The sequence below is a fragment of the Callithrix jacchus genome, chromosome 4 (genome assembly GCF_049354715.1).
Source record: "Callithrix jacchus isolate 240 chromosome 4, calJac240_pri, whole genome shotgun sequence".
NCBI lineage: Eukaryota > Metazoa > Chordata > Mammalia > Primates > Cebidae > Callithrix > Callithrix jacchus.
The window spans coordinates 164,109,101-164,130,520 of record NC_133505.1 but is presented as its reverse complement, the minus strand read 5'-3'; the positions used below and the strand labels follow the sequence as shown (position 1 = coordinate 164,130,520).

The 21,420-nt window shown below is 49.5% G+C and overlaps 1 protein-coding gene, 1 long non-coding RNA gene and 1 pseudogene across 2 annotated transcripts in view; 2 read left to right on the top strand and 1 right to left on the bottom strand.

The window, feature by feature from the left end:
* TMEM242 (transmembrane protein 242) overlaps positions 1-6,471 on the top strand; it is a 30,966-nt gene extending 24,495 nt beyond the window's left edge. Inside the window, exon 4 of the mRNA XM_002747143.8 lies at positions 2,919-6,471. Within this exon, the coding sequence (XP_002747189.2) occupies positions 2,919-3,017 (99 nt within the window). The 3' untranslated portion in view covers positions 3,018-6,471. The remainder of the gene's footprint in view (positions 1-2,918) is intronic.
* LOC118153409 (small nucleolar RNA U13) lies at positions 4,527-4,622 on the top strand (annotated as a pseudogene).
* Positions 6,472-6,474: 3 nt separating the features above from the next.
* LOC108591331 (uncharacterized) overlaps positions 6,475-21,420 on the bottom strand; it is a 47,803-nt gene continuing 32,857 nt past the window's right edge. The window contains exons 2-3 of the long non-coding RNA XR_008480900.2: positions 10,066-10,120; positions 6,475-6,634 (exon numbers count right to left, since the gene is read on the bottom strand). This is a non-coding gene — a long non-coding RNA (uncharacterized LOC108591331). The remainder of the gene's footprint in view (positions 6,635-10,065; positions 10,121-21,420) is intronic.

The window sequence follows — 21,420 nt, the reverse complement described above, 5'->3', positions numbered from 1 at the left end:
AGAAGCCAAATGAGCCAGATAATGGCAAAAACATTTTAAAACTGAGAACTTGGAATTCCAACAACTGCCTATTTATTCCAATTGATGGTTAAGGATTTTCTGAAATTAATTAAATTGGGGACATAACCTGAAGCTTTTAAGTAATTTTCAGCACACTGTATTTTAGACCAAATGTTTTCAAATGTTTTTTCCCCTACCAAGACATGCATGGTAAATGTGTAGCAATGTCCCGTGTGCATATTCAAGTGGTACTCAGAGTAAGTACTCAGAGTGGTCGGATCTGCTCTTACCAGCCATGGCACAGCCCATTGTTTAGCTTCTCTGAGCTTCCATCACCATATCTTTAAAAGAGGGATGATGTTTACTCCGCTCAGTTGTTGGGAGGGTTGGATGAGAAGCATGTCTGGTATACAGTAAGGACCCTCTGAGCAGCATCAGTGGTTGGTCTCACTCCCGGCCTACTGGCTATATGGCCCTTCAAGAAGCTATTGAAATGTGAACAAGAATAATATTATTAGAGGCATAATCCTGAATCTGTTTTAATATCTAAAAAAGCCATTGTATCTACAGAATGTCCATATTTGTGACAAATTGCTTATAATACACTTTCCATTTGTCATGACACTCCATTTGAGCACTACTAGCTGAGACAGTGGTATTTTCTGTGAATATACAACACAGCACTGTGGACACCAAGGCACTGGGACTCACAGGTGAGAATGGTGGCCCATAGCACTAGGGAGCACTGTTCGTGTCTTTGTTTTGTTTTGTTTTGCTTTGAGATGGAATCTCACTCTGTTGTCCAGACTGAGTGCAGTGGCATCCTCCGGTCCCCTCCCCTGTCCTCACCACCCTTTTCTCTCCTCCTCTGAGATTCTGTTGATGTCTTGGCCATCTGACATCCTATTTGAAAACTGTGTCATCTGGCTTAGCTGTAAAAGAACCAGGCAGCACATTGCCAACCCTGGCCAGAGAGATGTCTGTTTCAACTATAAAAGTCTATGCAAAGTTCCTCAGTGGGGGCGATATTAATGTTTTGGACAAAGCAATGAGTTCTTTATGGAAGAGGGAGTGGGGAGAGAGACATCCATGAGCTGTGTATCTTCAACATTAGTGTCTGGGTCCAGAACACTGAGATGGTTGGCACGGATACAGACAACATGTAATATGTAAGAAAGACCTTACATATCTTCCAGTGACAGAATACTTAAACCAAAATGATATGTGGCTATAAAGTAATGTACTTAACAGACATTCCCTAATGTTTATATCCATGTGAGCTTTGTTCTTAGAATACAGCACACTTATTTTGATAACACAGCAGTGATAATAGCTAATGTGTATTGAGCACTTTCCATGTGTTAGATGCTGTGCTTTATATGCTTTAAATGCGCCTTAATCCTCACAACTCTTTAAGCAGGTAATTACTGTCTCTATTCTACATATGTGGAAACCATGGCTTTCGAGAGTAAGCAGCTTTCGCAGGTGGTGGAGCTAGGATTTGAGCAGAGTCCATGCTGCTGGCAGCAGTGCTAGGAGTAAATGTCTAGGATTTACAAGTCCCAAACAAGATGCACCCCTTAATTTGGAAACCAGGTAAAGATTCAGCCTCAAATTGAAATAAATAAGCATCAACGTTAAAGAAATATTAGCTGATTCTCAAAATAACCACTCTAAGAAATGACTTGCATTTTGCAGATGAGTCCAGGGTACTTCACAAACCTGATCAAGGAAATCTCTATCCTTAGGAAAATATGACTGGCAGATGGCTGATGAGAAAAATTTGGAATGCAGTGCTGTGGTGGTGCTGAAATATCTTCATAGAAGGACCGTCTGTAGATCAGCCAGGATGAATCAGAGAGTGTTACTAGTACTGGCCAGTGTAAAGTTGACTTGACTTCCATAAATCAGTGTCCCACCTGATGGGGTTATGCACTTAGGTGGATGCAGGTGCTCCAGGTGAACTGGAATAATACTGCATGGACGCTGCGTGTTGAGATCTCTTAGGCTGGGCACAGTGGTGCACGCCTGTGATCTCAGCACTTTGGGAGGCCGGGGTGGGGGGACTGCAGGAATTCAGGAGTTTGAGACCAGCCTGGGCAACATAGCGAGACTCCATCTCTACCTAAAATGCAAACATTAGCAAATACCTGGAGTCCCAGCTACTTGGGGGCAGTCAGGTGGGACAACCGCTTGAGCCCAGGAGGTTGACGCTGCAGTGAGCCATTGTGCCACCGCACTCCATCCTGGGCAACACAGTGAGACCCTGCCTCAAAGAAAAAACACCACTATCTGACATCTGAGAACATTCTGCTTTAGCTACCATTCCTTGATTTATTCTTTACTAAACTACTAAGTTTCTTCTCTCTGCCCTTTCTGTCTCTAAAATTCTAGCTTTGATTGACCTAATTATATTTATTTGTTCAGATAGAAATCCCATCCTCGACTGCATCTTTATATGTGAAAGCCAACAATACACATTCTTCTCCTGGGAGGGAATAATAATTATGAAGGGTTGACAGTTTAGGACATGTTGCCTTGTAGATTAAGAGTGGTTTGTTTGTTTTTAAAGAGATGGAGTCTTGCTGTGTTGCCCATATTGGACTCAAACTCCTGGGCTCAAGTGATCTACCCATCTCAGCCTCCTGAGCAGCTGGGACTATAGATATGAGCCACCATGTCCAGCTAAGAGTGAAGTTTTATGTTATTTAATAATAACTTTATATTTGAAGAAAGGAAGTATATTTCATTTTCTTTCAAGGTACCTAGAATATATATAGTCCCTAACTTTTATTGATATTCCCTGGCTCTTTTATCTGTGAGCCGTGAAGTACTAGCCAGTCAGCAAAAGTGCCATCTCTAATAGCTGTTTTCTCCTTCTTTTAGCATTTGATAACTGATTGTTTTTCTTCTTTTAGATGAAAGAATTTCGAAGTAAAATGCAATCAATATTTCCAGCAATTCCTAAGAACTCCGAATCGGCTGTTGAGTGGGAAGAAACATTGAAATCCAAATGAGATGAGCATGAATGAATTTCAAAATGCTTGTTACAGAAAGGGGTGGCTCTGGAGACACCATGACAGCAAAGGGACAGGGACTGATTTCTCCCCAGGAACATGACAGATTGCTGACTGAACCATGCGCTGGACAGCATTCGGCCTCCTCATCACAGGAGAGTATGTGTGTGCGTGTTGGGGAGGGTAAAGTTTTCTCAAAGTTAAGAAGACTATTTACAAATAGTAGTTACAGGGATACCTTCCTTATGTGGAGGGGATCCCAGAGGAAATAATTCTGTTTGTAACAGTTGAACGAAGTTTCAGTTGAACCGAGTTTCATTCCTAAAAAAAAGTGTATAATAAAAGTATGATAAAAAAAGTTATGAAACAGACTCCCTAATAGCAATAGTACTGCAGTGTGTCTAATTAAAGGAGTTTCAAGAGCCTTTCTTGTCAGTATATAACAGAATTTGGAAGTCTTATTCCGGTTAGCCAGACTACAAAGTGACAGTCACCTGGTAAGTCCTGAATAGTAGGAGATGGGTGTTGCTCTCCTGTCCTGAGTGCGGTCTGTGATTTACAGCCAGCACACACATGTGAGTTACTTACGTGATGCCCTTGCTTGAAGGCTCTGTAAATTCTTAGACTTAAAAAGCCAGCAATGAGTTATGATCACTCCAGAAGGCACAGTTGGGCTAAAATAATGATGATATCAGAGGTAAAAAAGTATTTTTTGAGAAGTTGGTCCGGATCTCTGAACACTGACAGTTTGTAATTTTGTCTCAGTTGTCAAAGTGAAACAAAGCCCAATTGTCAGCTGTCTTCAACATTTTTAACCGGAAAGTCACCTGAGTACTGAGTCCCAATATTAAGTATTTGGTGCCACCTCCCTAATGAAGCTGTTAGGATGAATTCTATGTGCACACCCAACTCACTCCTGTCTTCCATGATCTCCTACAAAAAAACAGACGGAGAATAATGTCTACGTGCAATTATTTTTAGTGCAATTGCATTTTTAGATATTTTTAAAAAGAGAAATACTTTAATATGTCAGTATGTCCAGAGAAGTAACCTTTAGTTAAGTATCAGTTGTGCCGTTTCTTTCTACTTGCCTAGGCTCTAATTAATCAGCAATCAGGCTTAATAAAGGACATTTGAAATTTCTGTTATCATGAAACCTTCTATCTAAGGGAGATTTTTAAATGAAATGTCAAATACGTAATGTAACACTTTTCTCTAGACCATGTTACCCTGTTAAAATTGCTGTATTGTTAATGAAGCAGGTGTCGTCAGCATCTGGGATTCATATGTAATCTGTTAAAAATCCAAGACTGAAAGGAAAGGATTGGGAAATTGGTTGGTGAATGCGGGGAGCAAAAACTTCACTGGCCTTTCATGTTAACTAAATCTCTGAGAGGAGATTTGTAGCCTTTGAATGAGAGGAAGGAAAGGCAGGAGCCAGAGGAACAGGTTTTCGTCCACACAATTAGTCTGAATCTAGATTCCCCTGAAGAGAATGCGCACCACCTGATCCTTTGGTGCTTCATAACCGTAGGTTTCCAGGCTCACGCATGAGATGGCCCTCCAGCCTTGTTACAACGGCTGCACTGAATTACCCATCTGACGTGGGGGAAGAAAAGAATGGGTGCTACCTAAAACTGTTACAGCTGGAATCTGGGTTTTACTTTTTGTAGCTGGAGAATGCTGAGTGGTTTCTAAAGACCTCCACGGGGTAGGAAAAAGGAGACTCTCCCACCTGTCTGGAGTGTTAAAGGAGAAATCATTGTTAACTGTGGTTCTGTTTCATGGATTCCTGCCTTGTAGCCTCCCTGAGGGTAGGGACCCATCTCAGGGCCTTGTAAACTGGTGTCAGCACTGCTGGGGAGGCTGCTGCACATCGGGCTGAAGGCAGCTAGGCCCTAGGAAGGAGCCAGGGGCCATGGTGGGGCGCTGCTTTCCCACAGGGCTGGCACAGAGGACACCTAGACATGTGTTGCTGAAGGAGTGTCTGCATACTTACTAGAGTGGCATGTCTCATGTCTACAAAACCCTCATACATCACCTCTGCTGTCCTTGACCCATGGCAGAGGGACTCCCGTAAAAATAACGATGAATCCCGTGCAGAGGGGAGGCTAGCAGGAACTAATTCCGTAGAAGAGGGAACAAGCCTCAGCTCCAATTGCATTTTAAAAGCAAAAGTGAAGTCACACACAGATGAAAATTAGAAAAGCAGTATGACTCAAGTGCTGTTCTCCACAGTCAGAACTTGAGTATCAGAAGATTTCGTCATTTGTCTATTCCTTTTGTACCAGAGGCATATTGTTAAATTGGTTAATGGAAAGGAAAAATGTTTAACAGATAATGTTATTCTTTATGAGACGTACCATCTGTGTATTGAGCTCTGAATGTCCCTGGATATGGAAGAGAGGAAATGTGATGGAATTTCAAGTTTGCCTTCTTTGCTGTCTTTATCTTGGGTAGAGTTTGACAAACATAATCACATTTATCTCCTGGAGCATAAAGAGTTTTAATCACCCTATTAACCAGGATGACATTTTTCACAGACTTAAAAAGGAATAGAACAGACATTATCTCCCTATAAGCAATCCATTTCATGGAGGCTGAGCACTAGAAATGCTTTAAAGGATGGATAACGCAAGCCATTTCCATTTCCTGCCTAAGCCATCATTAAGGAGGCTTTCGGTAAGGCTGTTGCTTCCACTGGCTGAGTGTTAAGCTTTACACTTAGAGTCTCAGCACTCAAAAGAGCTATTAGAGAAAGCAGGCAGGAAGGAGTGGCTTCTGAGACCTCGGGATTCATTCAAGGGAAAACATGTATCCTGGTAAGTTACTGCTGCCCTGTGAAAAGGAATCCATGGGCTGCTGATATGTTCAGAGTCAAGAGAGTGTGGTTTCCGGACAACCTGAGAGTTGAAAGTAGGGGATGGGAGCTGCCTCCCGAGACGGCGGGCAGCCCATCACTAGGAGGACTGTGGTCTAAGGGCGTGGAAGCGGGCGGCTCCTGAGAGGGCCATGGGCCATCCCCACCACCTTCCCACCAGGGCACGGGCATAGGCTGGCATTGAAAAGGACGCTTGCCTGCTTAGTCAAAGGTGGCACTGAATCATCTCGGCTGTCACACATTTTGTTTCGTTTCATGGATAGTATGGGACCAAACTTGAAATTAATGATTGCAACCTAACAGGAAAATAGAAGAAATTAAGGTGGGAGCGGGGGAGCCTGTGGGGACAAAAAGTAATTAAAATCCATTGAATTCAGCAGTTTCACTGGGGCAACACTTCATCTCTCCTAGGTTTGGTTTATGGGGAACATTGTATATTTTCATCTCATTTTCATGTATCATCTTTAAGACAAATTGTTAAGTACAAATGAAAATCAGCCAAGTAATATACAAAGGCATTTCATCAAATAGTTAAATTTGCCATGAAAGTTAGTAAAATACATATTTTTAAAATACCGTGTTCAAGTGAAGTGTTTTTCCTTTCTGCCAAGAGTCATTAAATGATACAGCAAGTATTCGGGTCTCTCTTGGTGTTATCAGGATTAATCGCCCAAGGCCGCGATTCTGTGAGCATAGAAGAGGAAAGCAAGCGTCTCTCGCAAGCAGTGGCAGGAATCTGTAATAATGAGTGAGGCTATTAGCAAATTTTGTCTGATGGCAGATAACTCAGTTCTGGAGAAAATTAGAATCACAGTTACCTGGAAGCACATATAGTTCAACTTTCCTACCCAATTATTAGTGATTTAGGACCTTGATTTATATTTCTTACATAAGCCGGCTCGAGGCCTTCGTCCTTCATTACTGTTTGATGAGGCACAATCAGTTACTTAAAAACAACAACAAAAAACAAGAACAATAGTAAAAAATAGGCAGGTGAGTGTATTAAATGTATTTAAAGACGTAAGGGTAAAGGTCATTCTTAATGGATTCCTAAGAAGCTAAGTCAGGCAAACTGAGAAAGCTTGGCACGTTCAAAACACCAATTACCTGCTCATCTGAAAACACTCAAAAAATGTACCTTCATGCTGCCTCTGACACCCCAGGCTTAGCGTGGCCTTCCAGGTTTGCAGCCTAATAGGTGACCCTCCTCAGGACACCTTCAGACGATGTCTGCATTACCAGCCCTCGCGCATGCCCTGCCTTTAGAGGACAGGTTGGCAAAACTGAATTTCTAAAAGAAAGCTTGAATTTGGCGGTCTGTACAGAGTTGTGCCAAACTGCACTTTGCCCCTTTGCTCTGCCAAGCTGGGTGATGGCAATGTGTTGATTTTATTGCTGCTGGCTGTCCTCCCACTGACCCTGTTGTAGGGGCTGACTCCCCCACCATGTTTCCTACTCTGGAGCAGAGTCTACGTGGCAGACCTCTCCATCGGGAGCCTTTGGGGAGTGTTACCAGGGGGTGGGCGTCCCTGCAGCCTCCGTCTCCCTGTCTTTCCATCTCCCATCAGGCCACGGCGGCCACAGCTACTCTGATCCTTCCTGTGTAACGTCAGGAAAGAGGTTACACAGCTAAGACAACTCTAGTGAGTAAATCTCATGAAAACTCAAGACCTCTTGTCAGAAGATAAGGACTGAGGAAACCTCTGTGCTCAGCTTGCTCATGGGCCAGCTCTGGTTCTCTTTTCAAAGACTCAACAAATGGTGTGGAATCAACACCTGGCCAAGTCTGTCAACTCCCTGTGTCACAGAGATGCTTGGACGTGGCATGAGACACAGTGAGTGACAGGGAGGCTTGGCTCCGCAGTGGAGAATGTGTGCAGGAGGGCTGGGTTCAGGTTTATATGGAGTAGGATATAAAACCGCACTTCTGCCTGCTAGGGTGTGGCTCTGCAGCAGACCAGCCGCAGCCAGGTTCTCCTGTCTTTCCAAGTGTCTCCCACATACAGAGATCCTCCCTGGGAACTGTGAAAATGTAAGGGTTCTGAGTTGGGGTGGAATCCATATTCAGTGAGCATGGTTAGCTTTCACTTCTCAATATTCTAAATGTTACTGAAGGGCGTGAAGGGCAGGGTTAGAAAATGCAGGGTCAGGTGAGGCCCTAGAGAAACATCCACAGCCTTGATGGGAAGAGGGCATTCACCCAGGGCTGTTTCTTTGGGTTCAGGCCTAAGCCCATCATAGCCCTTAGCAGACTCAAGAAGGAAGAACAGAAAGGAAGGAGGGAAGAGGGGAGGGAGGAGCTCCTCCCTGGGAAGAGGACCCAAGCAGGTCCTGGGAGACTGGCATTTGCCTTCTCGTCTATGCTGACCACATTTGCCTTCACCACCTAAACTCAAGAAAATGAAAATCACATCAAAATGAAAATGAAAAAGCAGTTTTGGCAGGGGGTGGGGTTGGGGGGATGTCCTGGGCTTTTACAGCCATAGGCTGCAAGGTCAGGGGTTTCTAACTCCCAGCCCCTTGAGCTGATAGTTTAAAGATGAAAGGCATCTGGTAAGATCCCATTGCACTCACCAGCTGTGACCTACTGAGCAGAAGAAGGAGACACACAGTTCTGCAGGACGATCCGTATAGACAGATAATGCTCAATGGCCCTGCATCCAACCAAGGAGAAGGTGGCGGTCTTGCTGCACAGGACCAGCCAGTGTCCTGCTCAGGCACTGGAGGCATGATGGGGGCCAGGAGTGGGGGGTGGCATTCTCCCTAAAGCAAAGGACCTAAAAAAACCTCCCTGCACCTCTCCCTTCATTTTGGAAACCTCACTGTCTTCCTATTTGTAGTATCGGCAACACCACCTAGAAGTCAGGCTCTTTCCTCGTCCCCCGGGGTGGAGAGTTTTGTTTTGTAGCCAGAGAACCTAAGTCAGAGTTTTACAGAAAGTGCCTAGGATTAGGCAGGTCACACAGAAATATCTCGGGCCAGGGTCACCTGGGCACATTCACTGAAGAAATTAGACAGACACCAGCCCACCATCCGCCTCCCAGTGAAATCAACATGCCCTAGAAAGTCCAATAATTCCACCTAATCTACCCAACTTGTGCCCCTGATATAAGCTTCAGTGTGATATCTTACTTTTTCACTGGTCGCTAAATCATTGAGTGGAGTGCCATCACACATTAATTACCTTGCCTGAAAAACCCCAGGGCAGCTGGTTTTCCTGGGCTGTGTCTGCCAGGAGGCAGCGGGAGTTATTAGAAAAGTCTGAGCTGCCAGGTTAATATCCCTTCCAGTATCAATGTGTGATGCCCTACTCCGTGCCTGGGCTTTAAGTACAAAAATTAAAAACAGCTCTCTCAAATAAATGACAGGCTGAGAATCTTATGGGCCCTGGGCCATTCTGACTGGATGCATTGACTTTAGTCTCTGTGGTTCCAAACTTCTAAATCACTGCTCATAGTCACTGCCCTGTGGCCAAAGAGCTATGCCACCTCAAGGCCTGAGGCTGGGAACCCCGTGCCATGCTGTTCAGTGGTGATATCCGCGTTGGCCAGTGACAGGCAGGCCAAAGGGAGGCAGAAGCCTTCTCAAAGACAGTGGCATCCCCAGTAAGGACAAGGAGCTAAGTCACAGTACTCAGGAAGCATGCAGCTCTGAGTGCTGCCCTAGGAAACCTTCCTTTGTTTTTTTGTTTTGTTTTTTAGATGGAGTCTTGCTCTGTTGCCCATGCTGGAGCTCAGTGGTGTGATCTCGGCTCACTGCAACCTCTGCCTCCCAGGTTCAAGCAATTCTCCTGTCTCAGCCTCTGGAGTAGCTGGGGCTACACGTATATGCCACCATGCCCGGCTAATTTTTGTATTTTTAGTAGAGATGGAGTTTCACCATATTGGTCAGGCTGGTTTCGAACTCCTGACCTCAGGTGGTCCACCCATCTCAGCCTCCCAAAGTGTGGGATTACCACTGTGCCGGCTTCTCAGGAATCCTTTCTAAAGCCATTTGGTAGCTTCCTGTGCATGCTGCTAAGTCCAAGTTCCCTCCAATCAGGGAGCAGCATTGCTAGGGCACTGGCTTCCCCGAGCTGAAGCTCCGCCCACCCTTTCTCCTTATTTAATCCTTTGTTGCCAGAAAAGGTTATCACACCTCCCTCTGGGCCTCGGTCTTCAGACTCACCTAGATTTTCTCTGTCTTCTTGCCTGACAGTTCCTCCTCCTGCCGCACAGAACACCTGGAAAAGCAAGATGTGAATTTTATTTCATTCATCAGAAAAGGAGTGTTCATGGTCCACTTGCTACAAACTATGGCATCTCCCCAGCCTCTTAGCAGGAAGAAGGGCAGGGCAGGGGCTCACAGCCCTTGGGTTTTTCATGACTTCTCATATTTACCTGGGTGCCCTGCACCCTCACTTCCAGAACTTTCTTCACATATCCTGCAGGGATCCCTCAGCCTGGTCCTATACCAGGACCAGCCCCAGCTCTCCGGAGAGGAGAGGATGAGGCAGATGAATAGCTTCCTGGCAGGTCAGTTGACCCAAGCCTTTTTCCCTTCCTCTTTCAGAACAAAGATGTTGACCAGTGACTTGGCAATGTGTGTCCAATTCCATGTTTCACCTATTCTTCTGCTGTGCCGACAATCTGCCAGCCACATTTTTCCCTTCAGATAAGTTGTTGATTTTTTCCCAGCAGGCAGCCCACTCTCCAGAGCCCCATGCTCTGGGCCCCAGGGAAGGCCTATGAGTTCTGGCCAATGCCCTTTGCTCAGCTAGAAGTATCCTTCCTGGACCTGGAGCGATCACCTCCCAAACCTCATCTATTTCCTATCTGTTATTAACAGTCTATTCAGCACTGTGCTATGCCAGAAACATTGTCTCTGCAGCTAACACTTCTTTCTGACAAACCTGCCATTATAAACACTTGAAACACTTGAAAATTGTGCAGCACCTGTGTAACAGGCAGTGCACCCTGAAAGGGGTCCCCAGGGCCACTGGTGGGTGAAGGGGAGATCTGTGTCCCTTCATTCCAGCTCCTCTGCCACTTGGCCCCAGCCCTCAGGCCTCCTCCAGTCTCCCAGCCACCATGGTACATTCTAGGCATCTGCTTGACTGGATAAAGCAGTACCCAGAAACCAGAAACCTGGTGAGGCATTATTTTGGGGTGTGTCTGTGGGGGTATCTCCAGAGGAGGCTGGCATGGGAGTCAGGGGAATAAGTGGGGAAGATGCGCTCTCAATGTGAGTGGGACCATCCAGACAACTGGGTGCCCAGATGGGCAAGTTGGTGTCTTTCCCTCTTGGAGGGATGCTCTTCTCTTGTCCTTGGACATCAGAACTCCAGGCTCTCCAGCCTTTGCACTCAGGACTGACACCCGTGGCCCCTGGGTTCTCATGCGTTCAGACTGGGACTGAGCCACACCACCAGCATCCCAGGGCCTGCAGCTTGCAGAGAGCCTCTGGTGGGACTTCCCAGCCTCCACAGATGTGTGAGCCAATTCTCCCAACAAATCCCTTCTCGTCTGGCTATCTAGATAGATGTAGACAGATACTATTGGTTCTGTCTCTCAAGAACCCTAATACACAAGCTTAACTTCCAGCCAGGGCCCCTCCATCCACAGGCACACCCCTGACAACCAGGATGGCTTTGGACAAATGGCCCCATGAGGGCCTGTCTTCAGCTCTGAAACAAGCACCTGCTCCCACGGAACCACATTGTGGGGGGGTTAAATGAAGCTTCACACAGCACCCCACTCCGAAAGCTCCCAGCCTGGATTGCTGGCCCACTGGATTTGGTGTTAGGTGCATTTGGGGTTTTATCCTGCTAACTATCAGAGCACACTATTTACACTTATCAGGGAAGGTTCCTCCCAATGCTTGGGCCTCCAGACCTTGCCCACCCTTCACCTGACATGCAGCTGGTGGGAGCTCCCTCGGACCTGGGCTTCAGAGGCCGCACCTGCTGGAGGCCCAGGCGCCATCACAGTACACCTGAGCTCTCAGAGACCAACAACAGTTCCCTCTCCACCCTAGTACACCTGAGCTCTCAGAGACCACAGGGCTCCTGAGGGGGACAGGAGAAGGCTTGGCACCCGTGTTGGGGTGAATGGGTCCGTAGGTTCACTCGGTAGGAAAGGCGGAGGCTTACACATGCCCAGTGTCCTGCCTGGATTCATGGCTCTCAAAGTTTAGCCTGAATTAGGATCGCTGGGGAGCTGGTTAAGACACAGGCTCCTGGCCCCACCCTCAGAGCTTCTGATTTTGTCAGTCTGGGGTGGGGCTGGAGAGCCTATATTTCTCCCAGTTTTCCCGAGGCTGCTGTTACTGGAGAACCGCTGCCCTGTTGTGTGGTTCTGATAATGGTGCTTTTGACATGATTTGTTGCAGGAATGCGTCTTTGCTAATCACTCACTTGCTAGCACAGACAAATTCGTGAGGCCTCTGTGGACAGCGGAAGCAACACTGGCCCCAATTCTCCCAAATCCAAAGTGACTGCATTCACTGGACTGAAAACCGCATTGGTGGTGTCACTCTCCATGGCCGCCTCCCTCTCCTGTCACCTCTGGACTCACTCTCCTGCAGCTGCAGGAGCCATACTTTCCCCCAGGCCCTGCCCTTGGGAGCACTTGAGGAGTGGGCAGGAGCACAGGCATGACCACACGAGAACCTGGACCCCTTCAGGAGCCACGTGGAAGGACATGGGGAGTACCTAGGAGGGCACCCAGGGTGTGGCCACAGATTGTTATGATATAATTGGAGAGGCAGACAAGGTCACACTGAGCACTGCCCGAGACCTGGGTGTGGCTGATGACTCTGAAAAGGGAGAGGACAGTGCAGATGACAGTCTGAGAGAATGATCTGGAAGAGGCCAGAAAGGAAGGGGCCTTGGGAGATGGGCTGAGATGGTATGAGGCAGAGAGGAGCAGGAGCAGCCCAGAGAAGCAGGAGAAGCTCAGAGGAACAAGAGAAGCCCAGAGGAACAGGAGAAGCCAGGGGGAGCAGGAGAAGCTCAGAGGAAAGGGAGAAGCCTAGAGAAACAGGAGAAGCTCAGAGAAGCAGGAGAAGCTGGCACAAAGAGCAAGAGTTGTTGGTGGCACAATGAGCCTGAGACCAGGTAGTGACAGTGGTAGGACAGGCGGGACAGAGAAAGGGAGACAGGTAGAAAGGTAGGTTAAAAGCTGGGCACTGTGGCTCACGCCTGTAATCCCAGAACTTTGGGAGGTCAAAGCAGACGAATCTCCTGAGGGCTGGAGTTCAAGGCCAGCCTGGCCAACATCAAAAAACCCTGTCTCTGCTAAAAGTACAAAAACATTAGCCAGGCATGGTGGCATGTGCCTATAGTCCCAGCTACTCAGGAGACTGAGGCAAGAGAATCACTTGAACCTGGGAGGGGGAAGCCTGGGTGACAGAGTGAAACTCTCTCAAAGAAAAAGAAAGGTAGGTTAAGGCCAGGCCAGGCCATAAAAGCATAAAAGGCCCTGACTGCAGGTTCGGGCCTGGCCTACGGCAGCAAGAATATAAAGTTAATATCATTTTCTGAGCTTTCTTTTTCTTTCTTTTCTTTCTTCCTCCTTTCTCCTCCCTCCCTCCCTTCCTTCCTTCTTTCCTTCCTTCCTTCCCCCCTCCTCCCTCCCTCCCTCTCTCCCTCCCTTCCTTCCTTCCCCCCTCCTCCCTATCTCCCTTCCCCCCTCCCTCCCTCTCTCTCTCCCCGCCCTCCTGCTCTGTTGTCCAGGCTGAAGTGCCCTGGTGTGATCATAGCTCTTGGAAGCCTCAAATTCCTGGCCTCAAGCAATCCTTCCGCCTTGTCCCTCCAAAGCACTAGGATTACAGACATGAGCCATTGCAACCAGCCCAATCTGGTCTTTAAATGCCAAGCTCTAAACCCACAGGACCTGGACAAGTGCAGGTAAGAAGCCCTTTTAGAAGAGAAAAATGGACCAGTTGAGGTGGCTCACACCTGCATTCCCAGCACTCTGGGAGGCCGAGATGGGTGGATCATCTGAGGTTAGGAGTTCGAGACCAGCCTGGCCAACATGCTGAAACCCCATCTCTACAAAATTACAAAAATTAGCCAGGCTTGGTGGCAGGTGCCTGTAGTCCCAGCTATTCAGGAGGCTGAGGCAGAAGAATCACTTGAACCTGGGAGGCGGAGGTTACAGTGAACCGAGATTGCCCCACTGCACTCCAGCCTGGGCGACAAGAGCAAGACTGTCTCAAAAAAAAAAAAAAAGGTTGGGGGAAAATGTTAATCTGCTGTAGCTTACCTAGCCTACAGGAAGACTGTGTGTTTTCAGGGTGGTGCTGCTTTTTCACAAACTCTCAAATAGCGTTATAAATAAAAACGGCAGAATTATGCAGTGAATCAGAAATAACAATGATTGTAGTAACAAGCTTGTGGACCACCCAGCCTGCGGTCCAAATTCCAAATTCCCCTGCACCCCACTGGCTGACCTGGCCCTCCCCAGGCCCAGAGGCATGAACACCTGCAGGACACCGGAGAGGATGGAACCAGGAAAAGGCCAAGCCTCAGGGGTCTCGGCACTGACTGAGTAGGAAATGACAGGTACTAGCCTTGTGGATTCTCCACCTCAGGGCGGGGCAGCTGCGAGAGCAAGCGCTCCACATGGAGAGCTGGACCCGGCCCCTTGTCTGGGGTCTGGTGCAGCCGGTGTCTTACTCTAAAGCCCAAGCTGGCCAGGCGCGGTGGCTCAAGCCTGTAATCCCAGCACTTTGGGAGGCCGAGGCAGGTGGATCACGAGATCAAGAGATCGAGACCATCCTGGTCAACATGGTGAAACCCCGTCTCTACCAAAAATACAAATAATTAACTGGGCATGGTGGCGTGTGCCTGTAATCCCAGCTACTCGGGAGGCTGAGGCAGGAGAATTGCCTGAACCTGGGAGGCGGAGGTTGCGGTGAGCTGAGATCGCACCATTGCACTCCAGCCTGGGTAACAAGAGCAAAACTCTGTCTCAAAAAAAAAAAAGGCCCAAGCTGGCCACAGGCAGGAGAGCTGGATCCTCTCTGTCACCTCACTCAAAGGCCCTGGTAGGAGTCACCAAATGAACATGATACTGGAGACACACTGATATCCCTTGGAGACTAATACACAGGTTACAATTTTATTTTCTTTATTGAGATTCTGGAGCGCATGCCAGCCTTCACATTTCCGTCTTTGCTTTAGCCACCAGAAAGCTCGGAACTAAATCCAATCCTGCGTCATCCTCGTCTTACCTTCTTGGCTCCCTCCTTCTTCAGCATGAGTTTTCAATTTTCGGTTCCCATTTTAGCAATCTTATTGTGCATGTGTCTTTTATTGGAAGCTGCCTCCAATCCTTTTTAGAAGCTGACAGGGTATAAATTGTAAATAAAAATAAATGCTGCTGAAATCTTCCCCTGGTAGCTTTATTTCAGGAGGTATCTGAAATCCTGACTGGGCATTTGTCAAATTCAACACAAAACATCTTGTGCACCAACTCAGTTTTCAGTTTCTCCTTCCATAAAAGATCCTGGGTTACTGTAACCCTGAGCTCTGAAATGAAAATTTTCAACGGCAAGTCGTTTGTAAACCCTTATCTCAAGTAGTGGCTGTTTGAGACACCCCGTTTTCATCCTAAACGAGCATTGTTGAAAATTTGGGGATTATGCTTAGCTAGCTGGGAATAGCTGGAGTGGGAGGCCAGGAAATGTGGAGTCACTTGTGGAGGAGGAAGCAGCGGGGGAATGTATGTGCTCCTATGGAGATTCCATGTCATTCCTGATTGTCTGCCATGAGTGGGACCAGAGGAAAGGAGGGCATCCCTGCTGGCTGGAGTGCAGGAGAGAGAAACGAAGTCTCCTCTGCTGTGAGTTTAAATCTAAAGAGAGTTCGGTTCTGGCTGAGCAGAGACCCCTGAGCTTCCCAGGTTAGGACAAAGGAAGTTTCTTTTCTCTCTCTCTCTCTCTCTTTTGTTGAGACTGGATCTCGCTTTGTTGCCTAGGCTGAACTGCAGTGGCATGATCTTGGCTTACTGCAACCTCTGTGTTCCAGGTTCAAGCGATCCTCCTGCCTCAGTCATCACGCCCAGCTAATTTTTGTATTTTTAGTAGAGATGGGGTTTCACCAGGTTGGCCAGGCTGGTCTCGAACTCCTGACTTCAGGTGATACACCTGCCTTGGCCTCCCAAAGTGCTGGGATTACTCAGGAGGCGGAGAACACACCGTGAGAGAGAACCCAGTGGATACCTTTGTTTCAGTCCTTTATTTTTTGAAATCTTGTTCTATGAGTTTAGATACTTTGTCATTTAAGGCTATTGCTATGTAGCAGTTGTAATAGAGAATGCTACATTGTTCAAAAGAAGCAGTCGAGACACACACACACACACACACACACACACACCTCTCCCATGCAGCCCCTGCACCCTGTCTTTCTCAATCCTTTCACAGCCAGTCTGGTCCTGCTCCTGGGCTGTGAGACCCCGGGGTCTCTTCCCCACCCTCATCCCCTCTGGACACTTAGGCCCTCCTCTTCCAACAGCGATCCTGTTTATTTGCCACAGTCGTGTCTCCTCAGAACGTCCCATCTCCTGGTTCTGCCAGAGTATGGAGCCTCTGGCCAAAGGACATCCTCTCCAAGCTCCCCTCCTCAAGGGAGGCCCAGACTCTCCACGTCTTCTGAGCCACACAAGCAGATCACCTGCCACTTACAGAGGCACTGCGTCCTAACTGCAGGCCAGATTTTGAGAGAGCACCCCTCTCGATGAGTCTATGAAACGAAACCTAAAAAGTGATGGCAAAAGTCATCAGTCCAGAAAGGCTGGCATGTGGCATTATTCCACTTGGACAGTGACATCCACCCCACTTATGTTGACAGATGCGCCTTTCATGTGCCGCCACCATGGGGCACTGGTATTTTAAACCTTTATCATCTACTTTCTCTGTTTTCCCTCAGTGAACCTGGCTCACTCTTCTACCTAAAGAAAGTGAAGGAGGGGTATTTGTGGGATGGTTGTTTTTTGAGAATAAAATAATTGTTGCCTACAATACATGGGTTGATCTCAAACCCCAAGCTGTCCCCAGGCCTGTCCCTCCCTGGGAAGTACAAGTGATCAGAATCCTCCACTCCAGTGAGGTGACGCCATGGCAACTTTCAAGGTTCTCTCTGCCTTGGGAGTGGCGCCTTGTGGACTTTGCACACCCACCGGGAATACCCGGAACTGTGTCCCCACAAAAGGTATGTTAAAGTCCAAACTCCTGGTGTTGAGGCTTTCAGTGCTGAAGACTTCTATTAAAACCGGGCCTTTCCGTATATATTTTGTGAGAGGGGTGGCTGGGGGATGGAGTTTCGCTCTTGTCACCCAGGATGGAGTACAGTGGTGTGATCTCAGTTCACTGCAACCTCCGCCTCCTGGGTTCAAGCGATTCTCCTGTCAGCCTCCGGAGTAGCTGGGATTATTACAGGCACCGGCCACCAAGCCTCGCTAATTTTTTGTAGAGACAAGGTTTCATCATGTTGATCAGGCTGGTCTTGAACTCCTGACCTCAGGTGATCTACCTGCTTCGGCCTCCCAAAGTGCTGGGATTACAAGCGTGAGCCACTGCGCCCGGTGTGTGTGTGTGTGTGAATTTTCTTTCTTTTTTTTGAGACCGATTCTCGATCTGTCACCCAGGCTGGAGTGCAATGGCACGGTCTCGGCTCACTGAAATCTCTGCCTCCCGGGTTCAAGCGATTCTGTGCCTCAGCCTCCTGAGTAGCTGGGATTACAGGCACGCGCCATGACGCCCTGTAATTTTTGTATTTTTAGTAGAGAAGGGGTTTCACCATGTTGGCCAGGCTGGTCTGGAACTCCTGACCTCAGGTGATCCACCCCCCTCGGCCTCTCAAAGTGCTGGGATTAGGCGTGAGCCACTGCGCCCGACCAAAATGAAGCCGTATTTGATGAGAGTGGCTCTACTCCAAGACCACCGTTGTCCTTGTAAGAGGAGGAGAGACAGACACAGGGACACAGGGCCGTGTGGCCACAGAGGCAGACACTGGAGTGACGGGAGACAAGCCCTGAACACCGAGGACCCTGCAGCCCCAGAGGCCAAGAGAAAGGCCTGGAACGGATTCTCCCCGAGCCTCCTGGGACCTGGACTCCGGACTTCCCGCCTCCAGAACCGCATCTGCTGCTGGAAGCCTCGGTGTCTTGGCGGAGCAGAGGAGCCCCAGGCCTCCAGGGCCGCCCGCGCCCTCCCACCGCCCCGGGGCCGTCCCTCGGAGGCCACCTGTCCGCCGCCGCGTCGCATCCTCCAGTTCACCCGCTGTCCCTCCCAACCTCCCGGCTCCTCAGCCCTCCCCGTGCACTCGGCGCCCCGCACGGCCCACGCTGACAGATGTCCCCCGCCCGCTCCCCGGACGCCCCCGAGGCCCGGGCCCTCCAGGCCGAGCCTCTTCCGCCGCCGCTTCCCCGCTCTCGGCGCTCCCGGGCCGCCGCTCCGCCGCGGTGCTCGCTTGGCCCAGCAGAGGGCGGCCGAGGCGCCGGCCGGGGCGGGGCGGACGGAGCGGGGCGCAGGCGACCTGACAGCCAGGCCCCGCGGCGCGTCCCCACCGCGGCCTCACCCCCGCCCGGGACCCCGACTGCGGGGATAACCCCTCGCCGGAGGCCGCGGCTGCCTTTTGCTCTTTCGTTTTCTGTCTGGTCCCCTGGAACGCCCAGGCGACATCTCCCCGACTGTCCTCAGAAGCCCGCCCGCCCTTCCCTCCAGCGCGTCCTGACGGCGTGGCCGCGGGTCCGGTGGTCCCCGGGTCGCGAGTCTGGCCGCGCCCACCCGGCATCTCCCTGCACGCCCCAGGCGCAGAGGCCGAGCCTCCTTCCGGCTGCAGCCTGGGTCCCCGGGCGTGGCCGCCACTCCCCTCCTGGGGTCGCCCCTGCCCCCCGCGTGCTCCCCGGAGCGCTCAGGCCTCAGCGCCCGCAGCCGCACCTCCCGGAGTCCCTCGTTTACCCACGTGTATCCCGCTCCCGACCCCGAACCGCTCAGCCCCCAGGCCCGCCCGCAGCACGGTGGGTGCCAAAACCCAACAACCACGGGCCGGCTTTTCCTAGAGCCTCTGAGATCTACGAGGTGTTTCTGAAGTTTGGGTTCTAAGGTGCCATTTCCTGCCTACTTCCTTCAATGACTTTTTTTCTTGTAGTTACTTATGTAACTACATGTTCAAGGTCAAAAAATGAGAAAACATAACCAAAAAAAAAAAAAAAGGCACCTGAAATCCTAGCTTCCTCCAATAACTGTAGGAACCTTTTGGCGTCTGCTGCCACGTTTTCCCCTCTGCGTGTGAGTGTGTGTAAGGTGATACGTGTTATTTTTCCAAAACAGGGATCACTCCCATCCACCCCTGCAACCTGCTTTTCCACGGACCAAGGCAGTGACAACGTCTCTCCGTGAACCAGTGAAGAGGCACCCAGCAGTGGTGGGAGCTGGCCGGAAAGACGAGTGTGGGCGGGGCAGAGCCGGCAAACCCAGCCCGCTGAGGCCTGGCCTCCTGGGGGACCATAAACCCTGTCACCCACCTCATCTGGCTTGGTGAGGTCTCATCCCTGGCCGTGGCTCCCAGGGTTAGGGTGTCCTTTTGAAGAGTACCTCGGCCGGGAGCAGTGACTCACACGTGTAATCCCAGCGTGGGATTACACTTTGGGAGGCCGAGGCAGGTGGATCACGAGGTCAGGAGTTCAACACCAGCCGTGGCCAACGTGGTGAAACCCCCGTCTCTATTAAAAATACAAAAATGATCTGGGTGTGGTGGCTGGCACCTATAATCCCAGCTACTTGGGAGGCTGAGGCAGGAGAATCGTTTGAACCCAAGAGGTGGTGGTTGCTTAGCCAAGATCATACCATTGCACTCCAGCCTGGGCAGAAAGTCTGTCTCAAAAAAAAAAAGAGTACCTGAAAGAAGAAAATCCCACCTTTCCTCCAGTCCCCGCAGAGTCCATCTGCAGCTGAAACAACTCTGCCCGTTTCTTGTAGAATGGCTCTTTCTCGTGTGAATTTAAATACAAGGAACACAAAGCAAAAAATATTGATCCGAAGGAGCCTCATTTCTCCCTCCACCTCCGGACAACTAGGGTGCCTTCAGATCGGCAGCTCTCAATGAGAGGCTGGGGGCAGGGGCTCTGGGGGTGCAGTTTTGCCTCTCTTTCCCCGGGGGACCCTGGTACTGCCTAGAGCCATTTCCCCACTAAGAGGGTGCTACTGACCTTGTGGGTAGAGGCCAGCATGCTGCTACGCATTCTGCGACACACAGCACAGGCCCACACGATAGAATTCACTGCTACAAATGTCGGTAGTGCCCAGATTGAGGAATCTTGTCCAGATGCTTCTCAACACTCTTCCTGGGGCCCAAGAGCCCTGAGGCCCAGGTCTGCCTATAGCACCATCCAAGGGGCCGTGCCCTGGCTGGTCACTCCTAGGCCATGTCCATTTGCCCAGGACCTGAAATGGCTGGTGACCAAGAAGGGCAAGAGGTTGCAACTGGAGGCTGTGGAAATGAGAAGCCCTGGGCAAGGGGCGCCAGGAGAGGAGAGGAATTCAGTAGCTGGGGCGCTGTTTCGTTTCATTGTCCATGGATTCAGGTTGTTTCCTAAGGCACTGGGGGAGAGATGTGCCTCATGTGTGAGTCTTTTTCTTCAAGATGATTCAAGATGTCTCAGCATTTCAACCCTCTGCAAACCCCACATTGCTAGAGCTCAAAGGAACCTTAGACATTTCTGCCCCAACTGGCTGGTTTTCCAGGTGAGAGCCTGACTGAGGTTTACACACAGCTTCAGTGCCTCAGTTTCTTCCTCAGTAAAATCACAAAAATAATGACATCTCCTTTTTGCCAGTCCCCCTACCCCCCGCCCCATGCCTTGGGCACTTTCACACACATTATCTGTGATACATCGACCTGGGAAGGAAGTTGCCCTTCCCATTTCCCAGGTGACAGTGCTGGGCCATGCTGGACACTCAGACTGCGGGAAACTGACCTGTGACCACACAGCAAGCAGGTGGAGGTGGGGGGGCGCCAGCCCTGGGGTTCTCTCACCCTAAGACCAGACCTGGCCATGGGCTCTCAAGCTTGGCTACCCATTGGAATCCTCTGGGGAGTTTTAAAAACCCTGATATCTGTCACACCCCATACCACTGTCATGGATGTGATGGAGGCCAGGGAAGAGTAGGCTCCAGGCAATGGTGACATCTTTGAATAGCTTCTTGGTACCAAGCCCATATTTTTTGAACTGAGAACTATTAGGATTAGCTCCAAATGAGTTTTCTCTCCATCTGAATGTTGAGACCTGTGTTTTCTGGCTGCTCTTTCCTCCCTGGTGTTTGCAGAGTTGAAAAATCAGCTAAAAATATACACGGGGCCACACAAGGCAGGAGGAGGGAGCCCAAACACCCTCCTCTGTGCGGGAGGCCAGGACCAGCCACTTCCCCAGGCTGAAGGGCGTAAGGCACCACATATCCCAGGGATATTTGCATTTTAAGCAGAAACTCTGGAACATGGGAAGATCTTCAGATGAAGAACATATCAGAAGGCAGATT